Consider the following 22250-nt stretch of genomic DNA (forward strand, 5'->3'; position numbering starts at 1 on the left):
TAAAAGGAATCCAAATCGAAAAAGAAGAAGTAAAGCTGTCACTGTTTGCAGATGACATGATACTATACATACAGAATTCTAAAGATGCTACCAGAAAACTACTAGAGCTAATCAATGAACCTGGTACAGTAGCAGGATACAAAGTTAACGCACAGAAATCTCTTGCATTCCTATACACTAATGATGAAAAATCTGAAAGTGAAATTAAGAAAACACTCTCATTTACCACTGCAACAAAAAGAATAAAATATCTAGGAATAAACCTACCTAAGGAGACAAAAGACCTGTATGCAGAAAATTATAAGACACTGATGAAAGAAATTAAAGATGATACAAAACAGATGGAGAGATATACCATGTTCTTGGATTGGAAGAACCAACACTGTGAAAATGACTATACTACCCAAAGCAATCTACCAGCTCACTGCAATCCCTATCAAACTACCAGTAGCATTTTTCACAGAACTAGAACAAAAAATTTCACAATCTGTATGGAAACACAAATACCCCAAATAGCCAAAGCAATCTTGAGAAAGAAAAAGGGAGCTGGAGGAATCACACTCCCTGACTTCAGACTATACTACAAAGATACAGTAATCAAGATACTATGGTACTGGCACAAAAACAGAAATATAGATCAATGGAACAGGATAGAAAGCCCAGAGATAAACCCATGCACATATGGTCACCTTATATTTGATAAAGGAGGCAAGAACACACAATGGAGAAAAGACAGCCTCTTCAATAAGTGGTGCTGGGAAAACTGGACAGCTACATGTAAAAGAATGAAATTAGAACACTCCCTAACACCACACACAAAAATATGGATTAAAGACCTAAATTGAAGGCCAGACACTATAAAACTCTTAGAGGAAAACATAGGCAGAACACTCTATGACATTAATCACAGCAAGATCCTTTTTGACCCACCTCCTAGAGAAATGGAAATAAAAACAAAAAATGGGACCTAATGAAACTTCAAAGCTTTTGCACAGCAAAGGAAACCATAAACAAGACGAAAAGACAGCCCTCAGAATGGGAAAAAATATTTGCAAACAAAGAAACTGACAAAGGATTAATCTCCAAAATGTACAAGCAGCTCATGCAGCTTAATATCAAAAAAAATAAACAACCCAATCCAAAAATGGGCAGAAGACCTAAATAGACATTTCTCCAAAGAAGATATACAGACTGCCAACAAACACATGAAAGAATGCTCAACATCACTAATCATTAGAGAAATGGGAATCAAAACTACAATGAGGTATCACCTCACACCAGTAAGAATAGCCATCATCAAAAAATCTACAAACAATAAATGTTGGAGAGGGTGTGGAGAAAAGGGAACCCTCTTGGACTGTTGCTGGGAATGTAAATGGATTCAGCTACTATGGAGAACAGTATGGAGAGTCCTTAGAAAACTAAAAACAGAACTACCATATGACCTAGCAATCCTACTCCAGGGCATATACCCTGAGAAAACCATAATTCAAAAAGAGACATGTACCACAATGTTCACTGCAGCTCTGTTTACAATAGCCAGGATATGGAACCAACCTAATGTCCATCGACAGATGAATGGATAAAGATGTGGCACATATATACAATGGGATATTACTCAGCCATAAAAAGAAACAAAATTGGGCTTCCCTGGTGGCGCAGTGGTTGAGAGTCTGCCTGCTGATGCAGGGGACACGGATTCGTGCCCCGGTCTGGGAAGATCCCACGTGCTGCAGAGCAGCTGGGCCCATGAGCTATGGCCGCTGGGCCTGTGCATCCAGAGCCTGTGCTCCGCAACGGGAGAGGCCACAGCAGTGAGAGGCCTGCGTACCGCAAAAAAAAAAAAAAGAAACGAAATTGAGTTATTTGTAGTGAGGTGGATGGACCTAGAGACTGTCATACAGAGTGAAGTAAGTCAGAAAGTGGAAAACAAATACCGTATGCTAACACATATATATGGAATCTAAAAAAAAAAAAAAAAGGGTTCTGAAGAACATAGGGGCAGGACAGGAATAAAGATGCAGACATAGAGAATGGACTTGAGGACACGGGGAGGTGGAAGGGAAAGCTGGGATGAAGTGAGACAGTGGCATGGACTTATATATATGACCAAATGTAAAACAGATAGCTAGTGGGAAGCAGCCGCATAGCACAGGGAGACCAGCTCGGTGCTTTGTGACCACCTAGAGGGGTGGGGTAGGGAGCGGGGAGGGAGACGCAAGAGGGAGGGGATATGAGGATGTATGTATATGTATAACTGATTCACTTTGTGATACAGCAGAAACTAACACACCATTGTAAAGCAATTATACTCCAATATAGATGTTAAAAAATAAAGAAGAAGAAGGCTCCTCCTTCCGCCTGCCTCCTCCACAGCTTTCTGTGGTTCTCCCAGTCTAACGGTCATCGGTTGGGCACCCAGCATGCGCTAGATATCCTGTAGAGCGTGGATAAGGAAACATGAGTGTCTTCTGCCTTCGTGGAGCTTGGGGTCACATGGGGTGACAGACAAGCCTACTCCCGACAACGCCATCCAAGCGATGTAGAGATGACAGAGGGATGTGCCAACCAGAGGGCAGAGGGAGCTGGGGGGTCTCCACACTTGGGTTCTGTGACCTGCTTCACCCTCAGAACTCCCCTGAGGACTGAGGATGATCTCTCGTTCACAGATGAAGTGAAGTAACCCACCCACTGAGATAACGCTGAGGTTTATCCATGGCTGTTTGATGACAAGTAATTGTTTCCCCCATTTTGCTTGTTTCCATAATGTAGCTGCTTCCGGGTTAGGAGAGGGGGCAGGACTCCTTTGTTTCCTGTGGCCACTATTTAAACAGTTTTGGGTTTTTTAGGGACTAATGAGATCACCTAAATCTGTATAGCAGGACATTATGTAAAATGACTCTTGGACCCCATATGTCTGTGGTGTGAAATTTCCATTTCCTTACCCAAAGCAAACATATTGGCTTTCTGTCAGTCATTCTGAAAAGCTGATCTAACTCAATTTTCCTGTTTGCCAAGAATGCAATGAAAGTGCCCATTTTCCTCTGCTGTCTGCCTGGGAATCCTGAGTCCTGCTGGTGAACCACCAGGCACTCTCATGACGGGCCAGGCGCTCAAAGGTTTGGGGGCTTCTGTGAACCCCACGCAGTGCCACCATGAGGCTCATCCCGTGGAAAGGCCCTGGGCTGCAGCAGGGCTGGCGGGTTTATGGGTTCCTAGACAGGTGTTTCTTGACTTTCCCCAAAATAAGCATTTGAATGCCTAGATTTAATTTTAACTGTATGTTTAAGATTTTACCACAATGTTTATGAAAATGCCTTCCCAGGTGCTATAAATCAGTCACTGAGGTACCTCAAACTGAGCTACTTAGAGAGCTTCCCATGTGCTAACCTAAGAGTTACATCACAGGTCATGAGGCACAGCAGAAAGGTCCAGAACTGCTTACAGTCCAGTCCTACAGACAGTAAAAAACGTTAAACAAATCAAAAACATTTCCTACCTTAAGGCAGTGGTCCTCAAAGCATGGTGCCCACAGCCAGCAGCAGCAGCTGGAAACCTGTTAGAAGTGCACTCTCAGCCCCGACCCAGACCTGCCGAATTAGAAATCGAGGATGGGGCCCAGCACTCTGTTTTAATAAGCTCCCAGGTGATTCGGATGCATGCTACCGTGTACGAACCAACGTGTTAAGGTCCTGCTGTGATCAAACGCAGCATATGATTAATAGGAAAGGAATGAGAGCCCATAGCAATGCTTTAGAAGCCATTTCCTTTTCTTTCTTGTTCAGTATTCAACACTTACTGAGAGCCTGTGATGTGCCTGTCCTGGTACCAAGTGCTGAAAAGGCAAAGATTAGTAAGGTATCATCCTTAGCTTGGACCAACTCACACTCCACTGGGAAAAAGCTGGCTTATATAATAGTTATGGCAGCTGTGGTGATGTTCTAAGTCATGTCCTACCTCAATACAGGAAACCATCTGACACAGACTGTGTGTGTGCACATGCATCTCAGACTGCCATGGTGCCTCTGCAGAAAGGCCTCTGCCGATGGGGCAAGCAGGCCCCATCCTCTTCCTTCCTTGACCTTCCCGCACAGCACTTCTCACCAGTTGACATGCGTGTGCTTACTGTTCATCTCCTCTGCCAGAAGGTGAGCTCCGGGACGTCGCCCTGCTCTCTGTTACAGCCCCAGCTCCCAGAACTGGGCACTGAACAGTTACTCGCCAGGGGCTTATTGAATGGGTGCAGTGGATGAAATGTTACAGGGGTTCAGGTAAACAGTGACCGTCATGGTGGACAAAAGCCTTCACCGTGTCATGGAACCTCAAGGAGAGTCTTCTGGCCCCTCTCCCTGACGTCTGTTTAGAATTCCACAGGCAGTGGACTCTCCACTTCTCTTACTGCTACAATTTCTTACTAAGTTTTGAAATTGTTGAGCAGATTAAAGGATTCTTTTGATGCCTTTATGCTTAAACTTTGTAGAGTTTAAACTGTCTCTGTAACTATTACTGGGACAGATTAGAAATAATTTGGAACTGAATTGGATTTGCCGTTTTGTAAGCTTTTCTTATCTACCAGGGCTAATAGCAGATGCTTTCCTCCTTACAATAGCCCAGGAGGAAGGCTTATGATCTGCATTTCACAGATTGAAAGCTGAGGGTCAGATAGGCGAAAAGCTTATATTCACTGCTCTATAAATATGGCTTGAATCAATAGAGGATGTTTTGTATTCCATATTAAGTTTGGAAACTTACAAAGTATATATAGAGGGGAAGCATGACACTGTGGAAACAATACAAGCTTTGGATTTAGCCATAACTGGGTTTGAATTTTAGCTTCTACTTTGAAACTGCTTGACCTTGGGCATGTTGCTTAATCTTTCTGAGCTGTTCAGTAACTCCCACCCAAATACTGGGAAGTTGCAGTCATGAAAGACGTAACCTGTAAATACTGTTTAAAAAGTTCGATCTCTCTGCTGCCACGTTCCAAGCCTCTCTGGCCAGCACAGTCTCCAGCCTGGGCCGCCCACCTGCTCGCCATCCTTGAGCGTGTGAATGATCAATGAACAAATGGTCTAATACATTTTCTCCTCCAAGCTAATGAGAACCTTCACTCTGCTGCCCCGAGGCACCAAAAGGCTCATGAAACCATTTTCCCCTAATAACACAGCTTGATTAAGAAAATATGCTATTCCAAGACATAGGTCTTTTTGTTTTTAACCCAAATACATTCACTCTTAAGTTTTCTTAGCAGATTCTTCCAGTCAGTCCATTTATAAATACAATTATTAGAACGTAAAAGCATGTAAGAACTTCATGAACATCCTATGGTTCTTTACTGTAAAGGTTAAAGTAAAATAAAATATTTAACAGGACATAAGACATCATCTGAATGTTGTTAGGCTTCTGAAGAATCTCAAAACTAGACTTTACTGTGAGTGAGAAGAAACTTACTCCATTGCCCTGCTTTGCCTCACTGATGGAGAGAATCTCTTTAGAGAAAGGAAAATTCCTGTGGAAAGGGAATATTTGACCTAGCTATCTGGAATATCTGGGTCCAGAAAGATCTCCCAAAGGCTGAGCACTGTGCCAGGAGGCACGGACCAGGCCACGGCCATGAGGAGCTCACAGCTATGGAGAACTCGGGGACATGAGCACAGGGCCACCACTGACAGCTTGGCAGACAAGGTAACATCAGAGCATGGCCCTGGAGGAGGACTGGAGAACATGCCAGGAATCAAAGGAACTGAGAGAGAACCTCCAATCAAAGTGAACAGCCAGCGCCAATGAAGAGTACAGTGAGAGGGTACACCTGGGGAGCCAGGGTGCGTGGCCCGGTGTGGCTGCCCTTAGGGAAAGCACAACCTGTTTTTCACCTTTAAGTTCAAAGGGGGCTGTAGCAGTTTTGTGGGTGCACTTCATCAGGTTGAGGAAGTTCCCTTTTATTTCTAAGTTTGCTAAGTTTTTATTAGAAATAGATATTGTACTTTGTCAGATGCTTTTTCTTCGTCTACTGAGATGCTTATATCATTTTCTTTTTTTAGTTTGTTGATATGAAGAATTACATTTGCTGGTTTTTTAATGTTAAACCAACCTTGCATTCCTCAGATAAATGCCACTCAGTCAATATTATGGTAAAAAAATTCCCTTAAAATTTTCCTATCTATGTTCAGGAGTCTTTGCTTTTGTTTTCATAATATTTGTCTGGTTTTGGTATCAGGGTAATGCTGACCTCATAGAACGAATTAGCAGTATTCCTTCTTTCTCAAGTTTCCTTCAAGAAGAGCTTACATAAAATTTGTATTATTCATCCCTTTATGTTTGGTAAGCTGCATGGGTGAGCCACCTGGGCCTGGATTTTCTCTAGGGGATGGTTTTAACAAAAAATTCCGTTTCCTTAAAGGATATAAGGCTATTCAGATTATCTACTTCCTTCTATGAGTAAGCTTTAATACTCTGAGTCTTTCAATGAATTTGTCTCCATTAAAAAGAATGAAATAATGCCATTTGCAGCAACATGGATGGACCTAGAGATTATCATATTAAGCTCAGTAAGTCAGAAAGAGAAAGACAAATACCATGATATCATTTATAAGTGGAATCTAAAATATGATACAAATAAACATACCTACAAAACAAAAACAGACTCACAGATATAGAGAACAGACCTGTGGTTACCAAGGGGATGAGGATGGGGAGAAAAGGGCTGGGAGTATGGGATTAGCAGATGCAAACCATTATATATAGGATGGATGAACAAAGTTCTACTGTATAGCACAGGGAATTATAGTCAGTATTCTGTGATAAACCATAATTGAAAAGAATATGAAAAAAGAATATGTATGTAAAACTGAGTCACTTTGCTGTACAGCAGAAATTAACACAACATTGTAAATCAACTATACTTCAATAAAAAATTTTTTTAAAAGGAATTTGTCCATTTCACCTCAGTTTTCAAATTTATTGGCATAAAGTTTTCATAATATATCCATTATGCATTTAATATGTGTAGAACCTGTAGTGATGCCGCCTTTTTCATTCCTAATATTTTTAATTTATGTCTTTTCTCTATGATCCATCTGACTAGAAGTTGGTAGACTTCACTGATTTTTCTCAAAGAATAAGCTTTTGGTTTGTCAATATCGGGTTTTTTTGTTTCCAGTTTCAATGATTTCTGTTCTGGTCTTTATTATTTCCTTTTCTACTCTAGGTTTAACTTCCACATTTTTTTCTACTTTCTTCAAGTTGAAGCTGAGGTTTATTGATTGAAGGCTATTCTTCTATTCCAACATAGGCATTAAGTATTATAAATTTCCCCAAACTACTGCTTTAGTGGCATCCCACAAATGATATATTGTGCTTTCATTTTCACTCATTTCAAAATACTTTCTAATTTTTTATTTCTTCTTTGACCCATGAGTTAATTATAAGTGTCATTTTGTTTCCAAATGTCTGAGGGTTTTTCAAAGATTTTTGTTATTGGTTTCTAATTTAATTTTATTACTGTCAGAATATACTTTATAAAATGAGAATCCTTTTAAATTTGAGATTTGTTTTGTGGCCCTCTGTATCAGTCAGGGCTCTCCAGAGAAACAGAACCACAAGCCAATAGGGCACGTGTGTTGGCAATATTTGTGTGTACACATGTACAAAGAGATTTATTGTGGTGGCTGGCAAGTTTGAGATTCGTAGGGCAGGCTGATGGGCTGGAAACTCAGTCAGGGGCTATGTCACAGCCTTGAGGCAGAATTCCTTCTCCATTTTTGGAGAAAGGGATTTTGGAAATTTCTCCCCCCAAAATTCTCAATTTCTGCTCAAAGGCCTTCAGCTGGTTGGATGAGGCCTACCCATATTATGAAGAATAACCTCTTTAACTTAACTGGTGGTAAGTGTTAATCGCATCTCCAAAATCACTTTACAGCAACATCTAAACTCGTGTTTGACCAAACAACTGGGCACCGCAGCCTAGCCCCATTGACACACAAAATCTAACCATCACAGCCCCAATATGGTCTACTTTGGTAATTGTTCTATGCGCCCCTGAAAAGAACATGCACTCTGTACCTAACTGTTCTATAAATGTTGATTACGTCAAATTGATTGACAGAGAAGATCTGAACAATACTATCTCTACTCATTTCTGTCTACTTTTTCCAACAATTAATGAAGGATATGGAACTCTCTCAATTTATTTATGTCTTCTTGCCATTCTATCAGTTTTTGCTTCATGTATCTTGAAGCTCTTATTAGGTACATAAATATGTATGGCTTACGTTTTCTTGAGGAATTGAGCCCTTTACTATATGAAAAGACCTTTTTATCTTTGGTAATATTCTTTTCTCTGAAGTTTACTTTTCTCTGTTCTCCATAAGGCCACTCCAGATTTTTCATTAGTGTAAGCATGGTATACCTTCCTCCATCCATTTAGTTTCAACCTTTTATTTTTTTGCAGTACGCAGGCCTCTCACTGTTGCAGCCTCTCCCGTTGTGGAGCACAGGCTCCAGACGTGCAGGCTCAGTGGCCATGGCTCACGGGCCCAGCCACTCCATGGCATGTGGGATCTTCCCGGATCGGGGCACAAACCCGTGTCCCCTGCATCGGCAGGCGGACTCTCAACCACTGCGCCATCAGGGAAGCCCCTAGGTTCAACCTATTTTTGTCTTTATATTTAAAATTCATTACTTGGAGGTAGCTAGAGTTGGGTCGTGCTTTTTTTATCCAATCTGACATTCTCTACCTGCAATTAGAGTATTTGGACTACTTACTTTCGATCTGATTACTGATACGGTTAAGTTTATCACCCACCATCTTGCTATGTCTTCTATCTGCCCCATTTTCCTTTGTTTCCTTTGTCCTCCCTTTACTCCTTCTATTGGACTAACTGAATATTATTTATGCTTCAACTTCTACCACCTTCGTTGGCTTATTTGCTATAACTTTTTTTTTTAATGGTTGTAGGGAACTTCCTTAATATGATACAGGGCAGGTATAAAAACTCTACAGCTACCATCACACTTAATGATGAAAGACTGAATGGTTTATCTCTACAATCATGAACAAGGCTAGTACAATAAAGCAGGGAAAGGAATAAGTTAGCCTGCTTGGAAAGGAAGAAGTAAATCTTTCTATTAACAGACAATCTGAACATCTACTTAGCAAAGCCTTGTTGGATTTAAGATTGACTACTTGATTTTGAAGATTCCTCTGAGTTTTGTCATATGTGCATGTATTAGTGGACACAGTCATCATCTATTATTTTGACACAACAGACACACAGGAGAGGGAAGACAACCCCGGCACGGCCACAGGACAGGATGCAGGCAGCCATGTGGCGCATCTAGGACAGGCAGGCAGGGTCCAGGCTGGGTGGGCAACACCGCCTGACGAGACGAGGCCTGGCCTCTGCCTGCTCTGTAACCAGGGGACGCCTTCACCACACCCTTCAACTCATCCATTCAGGCAACCCCCAGTTCTGTTCCTCCTCCCCAACTTGTGTATTGTTTTTAATAAAACACCTGCCCAAGTATTATTTCAATAGATCTTCCCTAACAACCTGTGAGAAAGGACTTTCTCCCCAACTTGCAGGTGATCAAACTGGGGCTCGGGGGTTTTAAGTGAGTGGCTGAGGCCCCTGGATGGACTGTGTAGGTGTCAGAGCAGCAGGGAGACGGCAGGACATGCAGGGGCAGGAGCACCTACAGCCTCAGCTCAAACCCTCACCATCCGGAAAGCGGCTGGCATGACACTGGTTCCCACGGGAGGTGCCCGTGGACGGAGCTGTTACCCTGATGGCCGAGGCTGTTGGCCTGTTCCCTGATGTTTTTAAAGACAAGGTGTTGTTGACAAGGGTGGGCACGTACCAGCAAGCTCCCCAGAACCACGTGTGCACAGAGCCCAAGGGCAGGCCCGGCTGCCCCGCCTCCCGGTGAACTTTGGTTTTGTTGGGATTTCCAGGTGCTTCTCGGCAGGCTACCAGCGGTTGTGACGCGTTTGCGGAGCACCGCTGTCGATGGAGGGAAACTGGGGTGTATTTAGCAGCCGGACACGGCGGGGGCCTCGGCCGGATTTAGCTCTGGCTGTGGGGCAGGCCCTCCAGCCTCTCTGAGTGCTTTACGCTCCAGGCCCGAGTAGGACAGGGCCCCATGCAGCTCCCATCTTTCTGGGTAGTCTGGCCCTGGAAGCTGTAAATTGGATGCCTCCATCAGGCAAAGCTGCAGGGAGCCTCGAGCGGGACACGGCACAGCCAACAGGCGAGAGGCCTCCCGTCTGTCCATGCGTCCCCATTTCTGCAGCCCCAGCCCAGGACAAGCGGTCCCCAAGCTAAGCCCCTACCGGGCAGGCTCTCAGTGCAGCCCTGCCACGTTCCAGGCACACGGCCACATTTCGTGCACACGGTATTAACTCAGAAGGCAGGGCCGAGCCTTGCTGTCACTGGGGAGCTGGCTCAGCAGCGCCAAGAAAATGGTCAAGAGACTCCAGGTCGGCCACCCAGTGCCCAGCCTAACCGGGGCTGCTCCCCCATAACAGCCAGCGGGGCTCATTCACCAAGTCTCATTTCTCTCTCAAAATACAGGAATCAAGTCCCAGTCCATTACCAGTTCTTGATTTGATCAGCTTTGTTTCTCCTCCCTGCCCAGCTCTTCTATTATTTAAGCCTCCCAACAACCCCATGAAAGGAGCATGATTACTCCATTTTACGGATGGAGAAACTGAGGGTCAGACAGGCCATACTGCAGAGTCTAACTTACAGGAATATTATGTCTAATGTGCACCCACTTCACACAATCTGTTTTCAATCCTAGAAGATTCTTCAGGGTGTGCAGAAACACCGGGAATAAATGCGGACAGACATGCCGCGAACCAAACGGGGGGAGGAATCTTTCTGGGAAATCCGAAGAAACACATGTTATCTTTTCCCACTTCTTGAGGGGCTCCCCAGAAGCCACTTTCACTGAATTACTTGTTTCCATGACTACACCATTCCTCAGCGAGGTTTACAGGTTTAGCACGTTCCCAATTAAAGCCGTTCCTGCTCTGGGGAGACGGCTGATGTAACAGGCTCAGCAGTGCCAGGAGGCTCCCACATGACAGCACCAGAAGCACAGGAGCCGCTCACAGACGCCACTCCTGTGCCGAACCTCACAAGTTCAACGGAACCACGAGGACGCGTCTGGACGACCAGGGAGAGTTGCGACATTTCACAGGTTTGGACTCACTGCACCCCTCGCCAACAGACCTCAGACAAACTGGGTGACTCCCTCTCGGCACAAAGGCTCCCACGAGGTCAGCACATCCACCCAACAGCATTCCTGACAGCTCTAAAAGGAGACTGGTGTGTGTGGATGCGGATAAAAGAGAATCGTGGGCTTCCCTGGTGGCACAGTGGTAAAGAATCCACCTGTCAATGCACGGGACATGGGTTCGAGCCCTGGTCTAGGAAGATCCCACATGCCGCGGAGCAACTAAGCCCGTGCGCCACAACTACTGAGCCTGCGCTCCAGAGCCCGTGAGCCACAACTACTGAGCCCGCGTGCTGCAACTACTAAGCCCACACGCCTAGAGCCCGTGCTCTGCAACAAGAGAAGCCACCGCAGTGAGAAGCCCACGCACTGCAACAAAGAGTAGCCCCCGCTCGCCACAACTAGAGAAAACCCGTGTGCAGCAACGAAGACCCAACGCAGCCAAAAATAAATTAATTAAATACATAAATAAAAAGAAGATCGTGCCACAGCTGCCATCAACAGCAGACGGAGAGGGGGAGGCCACAAGGCCAACTGCAGAGGCAAAGGTAACGCTGCTGAGGGGCCTGACCCGGGAGGAGGAACACCTGAGGCGGCAGGGAAGTGACATCCGGGGCCTGGGAGGAAGCCCCTTCCCCAGCTTCTCCCCCGTGGCTCCCTGCCAACAGTCACCCCCACAGCATCTATGCTTGCGGAACCTCTATGACTTCAGTCCCGCTGGTGGGACTCTTCTTCCACATCCCGGGGCCCTTGGCCAACACTACAGCCCTGACGCACAGCCATCAAGCTTCTGTGTCTGAGTGACGGAGACTCCCAGCTACGCCACCTTCCTCTTTCCCGCAGGGCCCTAAATGGAGAAGACTCTCCCCCCAAAACCCAGCTCCTCAGCACTTCAGCCCACCGACGCGACCTCTCTCCACCCAGGTTGGCGCGTTCCCTCCACCACGGCCTCATGGCAGACGGCGTCCAGGTCCTTCCACCATCATCTTGTTTTCGTCAAGCGCAGCCCCGATGGCTCACAATCTGTTGTCCCACTGACTCACAGCCAGTTTGGCCAAGCTCTTCTGATGGGTCTAATCAGTCAGTGACCCTGTTAAACGCCAAGAACGTGAGCAGTGCCCCCAAAGGCTGGGCCCGAACACATGCCTACTGAAGTCAGGCGACTCTGCTGCCTGCTCCCCAGTCACAGCTGCTGAGACCTCTCGTCCCCTCGCTCTACACACGCTCCCCGGGCAGGCGCATCCCAGCCAAGCTTTCCAGGTGCCGGCAAGTCGCTGACCACCGAGAGCTCTGCCCCAACTCCCCTCGTGCTCTGAGGAGACAGCTCATCTCTGCTCAGGCTCCAGGCCCAAGGCACCTGTGCACCGACGCTCACTCGTTACTTGTATATTCATTCCGGCTGCCCTGGTGCCCATAAACCAACAAGTGGAAGGAGTCGCCTAAGGATTAAGAAAAGTTTACGGGATAAACATCTGAACTGAGAATAATGATGCGATAGATAAATTTTTTAAATGAACAAGAAAAAAGCAGGCGATGTTCTACTTTCATCAGTACAGTCCTAGATTCAACCCACAAATTCCCAAAACTTCAGGAAATGAAGAGTCCACCACGACACGAGGCACTCAGGCTTCAGTGTAACTGCTCCCCGAACCTTACCCAGAAGGAGAAATAACGAGAACCCAGCTTTCCACAAACACAGATCTGTTATCAAATACACGCTTCCTTTCCTTTCTGAAAAATACTCAGAACTTTGCCTCCGAAAGGCTCGGCAGAAACCCAGAGCGCCAAGCCCCTTGGCGGGCTGCCCCGTGGGGGCCGACTCACCTTCACGTGACCCAGGTCTCCAGGCCGGCTGCCCTCAGCGGGGTTCACGGGCTTGCTCTCCACCCGGGGCCTCACGACCTGGCGGAAGGGGCTGCACAGCGGAAAGCCACTCACACTGATGCTGTCTGAAAGATGAGAATAAAATTGTAAGTGAGAAGTTAACCGGATTTTTTGTTTTAATGCAGGAGATTTTATGCAAAAATCACTAATATCTGGAGTGATGCTCCCGTGTGTGCACTCACTCCTCTACCTCGTGTTAACTACAACCGCCCGGTGAATCTCCCGTGAACGTAGAGTAACACCTACCACAGGTCAAAGTTGAGGACATACCACTTCTGAAAAACGCCAGGTGCCTACCATCTGTCAGGAGGCACAGCCGCAGCACCGCGTCACCTGCATCCGCCCCCAGCTTCCTGTGCTCAGACAGCGCCAAGCCGCCTTTACCTTCCAGCCTTCATACGAGCTGCCCCCTCAGCCTCCGTTCACACGGTGGCTTCACCGTGCCACTCGAACTTAGTCTAAAAGCCCATCCCTCTTCCAATTTCAGGAGGCCACTACTGTGTCACAGGACCATATGTAAACCTCTGTAGAGCGCTCCCTGCCACCTGTTCTTTTTCTTACTTGGTGATCTTACCTGTCAGTCTAATCCAGGACTCCTCCTGGATTAGACCAACCCAGCCGCTGAGAACAACTCGAGAACGCAGACAAGGCACTGGAGGGCTAACAAGGCAGGGAGGAACTCCAGGACCACGATCCGGCAGAAGGAAATACAGGGACACAGGCCTGGCATTAAAGTTCCCCAGAGGTGCCTGCAGCTCCCTGAAGAACTGACCAAGAGGCTGAGAATCTGAGCAGAGCCTTTCACACTCAGGTGGGAAAACAGTGACATTCTGTGTCCCCTAAAAAGAGTGGATGGTAAGCCCTAGAGGCTTTGGGTGGGACCCAAAAGGATGACACACTAAGTGAAGGATAGACTGGAAATAAAGCGGCCGCCCAGGGACCGGTGCCCAACTGTGAATCAGGTCAGTACCTGTAACCGGATTCAAGCAATTCTCCTGCCACATTCCCTGTCACCCCTACTCTGTCCTGTGTCTTCTCACCTTTGTGCACCTCTGACAACCACCTTTGTGGATCCTAATATCCCCCATTCTTCACCATGCAGCCGCCCTGGCTGGAAATACTCCTTCCTCCGAGTCCTGGCAATTCGTCTACACTGAGACCCGCGATCACTACAGCTGGCCCCGTATCCAGGAAGACAGGCTGCGAGGCAGGGCCGTGGTGGGGACTCAGACGGGTCAGGGCATATAAAGTGTTTGTCACAAGACCTGGTACCTGGCAAACATTCGGCAAAAACAGCTACTGTTATTATAGCAACCTATATGCATGTCCCAGATTCCTTACATGACTATAAACTCATTGAGGGCAGAATTCTTATCAATGTCACTCTCATACACCCCCCACAGGAGCTGGCACAGGCTCTAGCACATCATAAACCCACAGTAAACGTTAAGTAAATGAATAAATCACAGGGTCAAATTTGGTAGTTTACACACGATGGTCAACGAAAATTCCATCATCCCAAAGTCACATGTAACAATCAACTCAATTCATGGTTAACTGAAATTTCATCATGTGTCTCTGTGCAAAGACCCATTTGCAAAAGTCAGTCCAAAGCTGTGAGATTTGAATGGGTTTTTCTCTCCCTTTTCTCATTCTCCCAGCATCATGGGCATAATCTGTAAAACCTCTCCACTACACCCCAGTACCTGCTGTGAGGGAACTAGTATTATGAACACAGACATTTGCAAAACACAAACTCCACACTCTTCAGCTAGAAACTAGGTCACGTGAAGCCTGTGAGCCCCAAGGTCACCCCTGCTGAGTTAAGGCAGGTGCCCAACAGATTTTAAATGTCATCTCTCGCTCCCCCACGCACAGCCTGGAGCACAGCATACTTCGCTCTTCCCTAGAGAAAGTTTCCATCATTAGCATATTACGCAAGTGCTGCTAGCTCCCAAAGGCCTGAGGTCCTTTTCTGCCTTGGAAATACCGATCCTGTTTTACACTTGTAACAGTGCTCAAGGCCTCCTCTCTGCAGGGGTCCAGAGGCTCCGGGCTGTAAATGTCCTGAGCAGCGGCTTGGTCTCTCCTCCTTCCTTGTGGAACAGCTCCGGCCCCACCCCAGGTTGTTCTGGCGGGACCAGGGGTGGCTCTAATCCAGCCATGGTGAGAGATGGAAACGTCCCATCAACAGTGGTTGATCCACAGGACGAACATGAGACCCCAGAAGGGTCTCGTTGAGTCTTCCTGAGATTTGATCTATGAAGGGCGGAGCAGGTGGGGTGGATCTTCCTTTGAATCGTTATGTTCTCAAGATACAGGTTTGGGCCTTCCTGCAGCCATCCTCCCACCACACTGCAAGGGTGAGTGAGTCACACAACCCTGTGACCTCAGTTTTCTTGACTCTAAAATGGGGACCAGCTCCCGGGAATCAGTGAAAAGTACAAATCTGCAGTGTCTTGGAACTGGAGGGAGGTAGGATGTGGGCACTCAGCCAAAAAGGCTAAAAATTACATCTGAAATTTGCCTCCTTTTCTGACAACGACTTCAAAGCCTCAAAGAAACCTCAGAAACCTGTAATCTTCAAGCTCAGGAAAAAAAAAATATACTAAAACAGCTACTCTCCGGCTTCTTTATAGATTAAAGGATTCTGGCCCCTAATCCAATTGAGAATGGAAAAGACAAGCTATGCATACATTATAACTGGGGACAGAAGATCAGCAGCTCTGTCCCCATGGGAGACAGAGGGATGGGAGGGAGAAGCCAGCCTCGGGAAGGCCGGAAGAGGAGCACTGCAGCCACATAAGGACAGGGCTGCAGAGGAGGAGGCCGCCGCACAGGGTGGCGAGAGGCTGGACGGAGCCAATGGAGAGAGCAAGGAAGGCGCCGCTCCCAGCTGGGCGGGTGGAGGGCAGCAAATTCTGTTCAACCATTTCGGCCAATTTTCCTGCCAACACAGGCTGCCACAAATAGAACAGAGAACAGATTGGGATGACAAGTAATAGGAAGACAAGACCAAAAAAGTTACAAACAGACGAAGGCAGCCTCGTAGGAAGACCGCAGAGCTGAGTGGATTTAGGAGGACAGAGGGTATTTAAGAATGGGACGAGCCTGGTAGATCGTCATGAATCAAAGTGAGCTTTTAGAGAGAATTTCACAGTTGCTGTTTATAGTGCTCAATTTTTCTATTAAGAGCATCTCTGTGGGCAATCCAGAAATACAATTTTATATGCTAAAATAGTACGTGTCTCTCGAAGTCAGCTTTATCACAGCCACAGTGACAACTGGTAGAAATGACAGCTGAAAGTGGGATGTGTGTGGTGGGAAGAAAAAGCACAGTCGCAATAAAAATACTGCAACTAAGAAGGGCTGGAGGTTGCGTGTTCACGGCGGGCTCAGCACAGCACTGGGCGCTTAGGACACGTCATGTAGCTGCTCCTCACGCCCTGCCAGGCGGGCATGATTTTATCAGTTCTAGAGGTGAGGAAGCTGAGCTCCCGAGAAGGTAAGTAACTTAGTAGCTCATCAGAGGCACAGCCAGAACTAGAAGTCAGGACTGTCGGATTTGTGATGACCCAGCAAAACTGGCACAAACAACATGCTTCAGCCCTGACGTGAGCTCACGAAACCTCCCCAGCCAGGCTGCTCTGCAGTGCACCATCCCACGAAACTAACACAAGGCCCCTCACAATGGCTTGGCATCCGTCTCCGGTGAGGCGGCCACTCCAGAAATGTGTCCATTTTTGTGCACTTTCAAAAGAGACACAAATGCTGAAGGCTGAATACACACTTTTCTCACTGGTGACAGGTATATGAAATAAACCAAACTGGAATAAAATACATTTACAAAGGCCAAAGGAGACAACCATCTCCCAGTGGGAGTTTGTCAGGGTATGGTTCCAGGTAGAATATATTTTGAAGATGCTTTTTCAATTATTCATAAAGTCCGTGGGTGCCAAAGAGCCCATCTGGTTATCATAACATATCCTCAAGAAAACCAAAGAAGTAGAAGCATTTGGCTCAGAAATTAGACAATACTCATCCTCAATTTCCATAGAGAAGTGGTGTGTTTATTCATTCAGAAACTTTGGGATATGCTTAGGAAGAAAAAATAATTCATGTAGAAACAGTGGCCTTCATATACCATTCAAACGGAAACAGCCCTGCCTCCATCCCCCTGGCCTTCCCTCCTGCTCAAGTCGGGGAGCAGCGCCCCTCCTGCGGGGCCCAATCGGTGCCTCACTGCTCTCGCCCCACGAACGGCCCCCCAGGATGTCTGCAGCCTCTTCCTCCTCCGCGCATTCCCATTCCAGGCACCCTCACCCAGTACCAGGGCTTCTCATTTTAACATCGTTACAGAGACACAATTAGCATATCATAACCTGCAGATGTTTCAACTGTACAACTGGAGGAGTTCTGACGTTCCTAAAACAAGCAACACAATTGAGACGGTGAACATATCCACCTACTGCCAAGTTCCCCGTGCATCCTCGCACATCCTCACCGCCACCCTCCTGGCCAGATGCCCACTGCTGGCACCAGACATGAGGGTGCGTTTCCCAGAAGTTAACACATTATACATTATACATATTGTACATTAATCTACTCTTCTCTGTCAGGCTTCTTTCACTCAGCGCACTTATCTCGGAATCATCCTGAGTTTTGTGCACATCAATAGTTCACTCCTTTCTATGGCTCAATAGTATTCCAGTGAGTGGATATAACACAATTTGTTTTTCCACTCACCTACTGATGAACACTTAGGTTGTTTCTGGTTATTACAAATAAAGCTGCTCTGAACATCTGCGTACAAGTCATTGTATGGACATATGCTGTCAGTTCTCCTGGTCCAACATCCAGGAATAAGTTGGCTGGGTCATATGCTAAGTGTATATTTGATTTTCCAAGAAAGTTATTAATGAGTTGTTAATATGCTTGCAAACAATAAAAAGGAATTCAAAGGAATAAATAAGGAAGATGAACCTGTCAAAAACTGAGCAGGCAATTTAAGAACAAATATCACCTCTTTGGGGGTTTTTTGGTTGTTTTTTGTTTTCTTTGGCAGCATCACATGGTTTGGGGGACCTTAGTTCCCCGACCAGGGACTGAACCTGGGCCCCGGCAGTGAAAGAGCTGAGGGCTAACCACTGGACCGCCAGGGAACTCCCAAAATATCACCTCTTGAAGTGAAAAACAAATTGGGTAATTTAAACACTCTTTAAAGAGCCAAACAGAAAATTAGACAAGGGCTTCCCTGGTGGCGCAGTGGTTGAGAGTCCGCCTGCCGATGCAGGGGACACGGGTTCGTGCCCCGGACCGGGAAGATCCCACATGCCGCGGAGCGGCTGGGCCCGTGAGCCATGGCTGCCGAGCCTGCGCGTCCGGAGCCTGTGCTCCGCAACGGGAGAGGCCACAACAGTGAGAGGCCCACGTACCGCAAAAAGAAAAAAAAAAAAAAAAAAGAAAATTAGACAAAAAGAAAAAGTTAGTGAATTGGAAAAAAGAGGAGTGGAAATGATCTAGAATGTGGCACATGGAGAAAGATGAGGAATGTGAAAGAATATTAGAGGCCATGGAAGAGTGAGAGGCTACACAGGTGAACGGGAGTTAGGGAAGCAGGTGAGAGTAAACTGGGGAAAGTTGGTATCTGAAGAGAGACAGACTGAACATTTTTCATAATGGAAAAATGTGAATCCTCAAATTCAGAAAGCACAAAAAAGCTCACCGGGACCAATAAAAGGAAACGCAAACCTAGAAATAACACAGTAAACCTGCAGACTACCGAAAAATAAGAATAAGATCTTTTTGAAAACATACAGGGGATTGATATATATACACTAATATGTATAAAATAGATAACTAATAAGAACCTGCTGTATAAAATAAATAAATAAAATTCTAAAAAAAAAACCATACAGGGACATGTCCACACAAAAACGTGTATACAGATGCTCATAAGAGCATTAAACATAGCAGCCAGAATGGAAACAATTCAAAGATCCGTCAACTGACGAACCGATGAACAGAAACAGTCTGTCCATACAACAGAATATTACTCATCCTCAAAAAGGAATGAGGGACTGACACAGGCTGCAACATTGATGACCCCTGAAACATCATGCCAAGCGGAAGAAGCCAGACACAAAAGGCCACAGATTGTATGATTCCATTTATATGAAATGTTCAGAATAGGTAAATCCATAGAGACAGAAAGTAGGTTTCTAGTTACCAGGGGAGGGGAGAATGGTGAATGGCCCCTAATGGGTTTGGGGTTTCTTTTGGGGATGATAAAAATGTTTTGATTTTGGTTGATTGCACAACTCTGAATATACTAAAAGTTACTAAATTGTACACTTTAAATGGATGGATTTATGGTATGTGAATTGTATCAATTTTTTTTTAATTAAAGGATATAAACACTTGGGGGGGAAAAAAGAAAAATGGAGATTGTATCCAAAGGAACAATAATTACACCAACAGCTAACTTCAACAGCAACGGAAGCCATTAGACAGTATGAATTCATCTTCAAAGTATTTAAGAAAATTTACCTGCTAATCTAGAATTATGTACACAGCAGAACTTCCCATTCTTAGAAATAACTGATGACATAAAGACATTTCAGAACAAAAGCTGAGCAAACTTACCACCAACACATCCTCACTAAAGGAATTCAACAAGAAAAGGAACCCTCATACACTGTTGGTGGGAGTGTAAATTGGTGCAATCACTGGAAAACAGTACAAAGTTCCTCAAAAACCTAAAAATATAGCTACCATATGATCCAGCAATTCCACTCTCCTGGGTATATATCCAGAAGACACGAAAACACTAATTCAAAAAGATACATGCACCCTGATGTTCTTTTTTTTTTTTTTTTTTTTTTTTTTTCTGTACGCGGGCCTATCACTGTTGTGGCCTCTCCCGTTGCGGAGCACAGGCTCCGGACGCGCAGGCTCAGTGGCCATGGCTCACGGGCCCAGCTGCTCCGCAGCATGTGGGATCCTCCCGGACCGGGGCATGAACCCACGTCCCCTGCATCGGCAGGCGGACTCTCAACCACTGCGCCACCAGGGAAGCCCCACCCCGATGTTCTTAAACAGCGCTACTCACAACAGCCAAGACATGGAAGCAATCCAAGTGCCCATCACCAGACAAATGGATAAAGAAGATGTGGTGCATATACACAATGGAATATTACTCAGTCATAAAGAAGCATGAAATTCTGCCATGAAGCCTATGCTATAAATGAGGCAGCATCACACAAAGTGTTTTGAAGTTGCAGCCCTAAAATCTGAGAGTAGGATCTCCTTCTGGTGTCCCAGGTAAGAGAAGAAACAAAGGCCTAGTTCCACAACGCTGTGCGTACAAGGCACACTTTCTCACAGTAACGTCCAGCTGTCACCTCCAAGGCTAAGTGTGAAATACATACTTTTTCACAGCAGACAAGGTGTTCAACATGCTACAGGAGCCAGTTTCCAACGAGATCTTGTTTGGGAGCCTGTTGCTGATGATCACCTTTGCTGAAAAGTGACACCATTTGAGTCACTGGCCACACAGGAAGACAACTACAGTGGACTTTTAAACCATCTGACGGTCCTCTTAGCTTCAGGACATTACCGAGTTTCTCCCCCTCTAAAGATGGTTAAGAAAAAAGGAAACAAGTGAAACCGAAGCAGGTGACACTTGGCCGAAGGATCTCAGGGACCCCTAGCGACAGAGCCCTGAAATGGGAGCCCAAAAGTGGCACCTTCTTTTCTTTGGAAATCTTCAAAGGAAGTGAAGGATTAAGATACTTGAGGGCATACTGTAGAGCACAGGGAACTATAATCAATATCCTGTGATAAACCATGATGGAAAGGAACATGAAAAAGAAGATATATATATATATATATATATATATATGTATATGTATGTATAACTGAATCACCTTGCTGTACAGCAGAAATTAACAACATTGTAAGTCAACTATACTTCAATAAAAAATTTTTTAACAAAAGAGACGTGAGGACATGTGTTCAAATCCCAGATGTGCTCCCTTTGTCTGTCCAGAACAGATTTGCTTAAAGGAGCACTGGACGTGGAGACAAAAGCCCTGGCCCTGCCCCCTGCCCGCCCCCAGCCTTGGGAAAGACTGATCACTGATCAACAGGAAAGGTGCCAGCAGCGCTGATAAATGCTGCTCTCACGTTTCCACTCTGGATCTTACACATCTTTTATATCTTGTTTACATGTAGTATTCCATCTCTACTTAAAGAGAAACACAAATAAATGAACATCTATTCTCCAAAGAAAGCCACAGAAATAGCTCAATTAGCATATGTTATTTTAGGATAAAATCAGGAAAACAAAACCAGAGTACTGCCAATTTGAAACTGGAAATAGGATGCTTTTTCCACAAGATAACAAAGGGAGAGCGATGGTCCCAGGCCAAGTAATGACACATGCTTGTTCTTTTAGAAACAAGAAATTCAAAGTACAGTCTGAATGTCTGAGCCCTCTTCACAGCTGTCCTCAAGCACTGCACATCTCTAAAAGACTGGGAAAGTCATTATTTCTTCATTAAAGAGTCAGCCAAATCACAGAAATCACAGAGCTGAGAGTTTCAAGTCAGAACACTAATTTTAGGAATTATCTAAAGAAAAAGTTCAAGCCAGCATCATCCCCCAAAACCTTTCCTCTCCAACAAATTCGTTGTTGATACTTACAGGGCAAACTCTCTTAAGGAATAACTGTTAGAATCTCTCTCTCTCTCTCTCTCTCTCTCTCACACACACACACACACACACACACACACATTTCAACAACTAAGTTCCCGGAACTTGCTTTCTGCCACAGTTTTTACACATGCATGAAAAACTAATTTCCCCACCCCTCCCTCTTTCATCCTCTAAGGTCCCGCTCATTCTGTAAATTTTACCTCCATCATCACCTCCAAAGACAAGCCTTCCCCCACTCCCTGTGATACAGTCATAGCATCATGTACCTCTCCTACCCAGCACTTAGCAAAGTTGCACTTTTTCATTTATTTGTGAAAAAATTCATTTCACTTATTTTATCAATTATTAAATTGCCCATCTCTCCCACTAGACTTGTGTGGTCTAACACAGTGGCTGAAAGACAGTGCGCC

The 22250-nt window shown here is 45.5% G+C and overlaps 1 protein-coding gene across 7 annotated transcripts in view; it reads right to left on the reverse strand.

Annotated features, from left to right (window-relative positions):
- Positions 1-22250, reverse strand: part of TRAPPC9 (trafficking protein particle complex subunit 9) — a gene marked incomplete at its 5' end in the record, with an annotated part of 502410 nt that overhangs the window by 315284 nt on the left and 164876 nt on the right. For all 7 annotated transcript variants that reach the window (XM_079722453.1, XM_079722455.1, XM_079722457.1 and 4 more), the window contains one exon: positions 13063-13187. In XM_079722453.1, coding sequence (XP_079578579.1) covers positions 13063-13187 — 125 coding nt within the window. The remainder of the gene's footprint in view (positions 1-13062; positions 13188-22250) is intronic.

The sequence above is a fragment of the Hyperoodon ampullatus genome, assembly GCF_949752795.1.
Source record: "Hyperoodon ampullatus genome assembly, chromosome: 17".
Classification (NCBI taxonomy): Eukaryota; Metazoa; Chordata; class Mammalia; order Artiodactyla; family Ziphiidae; genus Hyperoodon; species Hyperoodon ampullatus.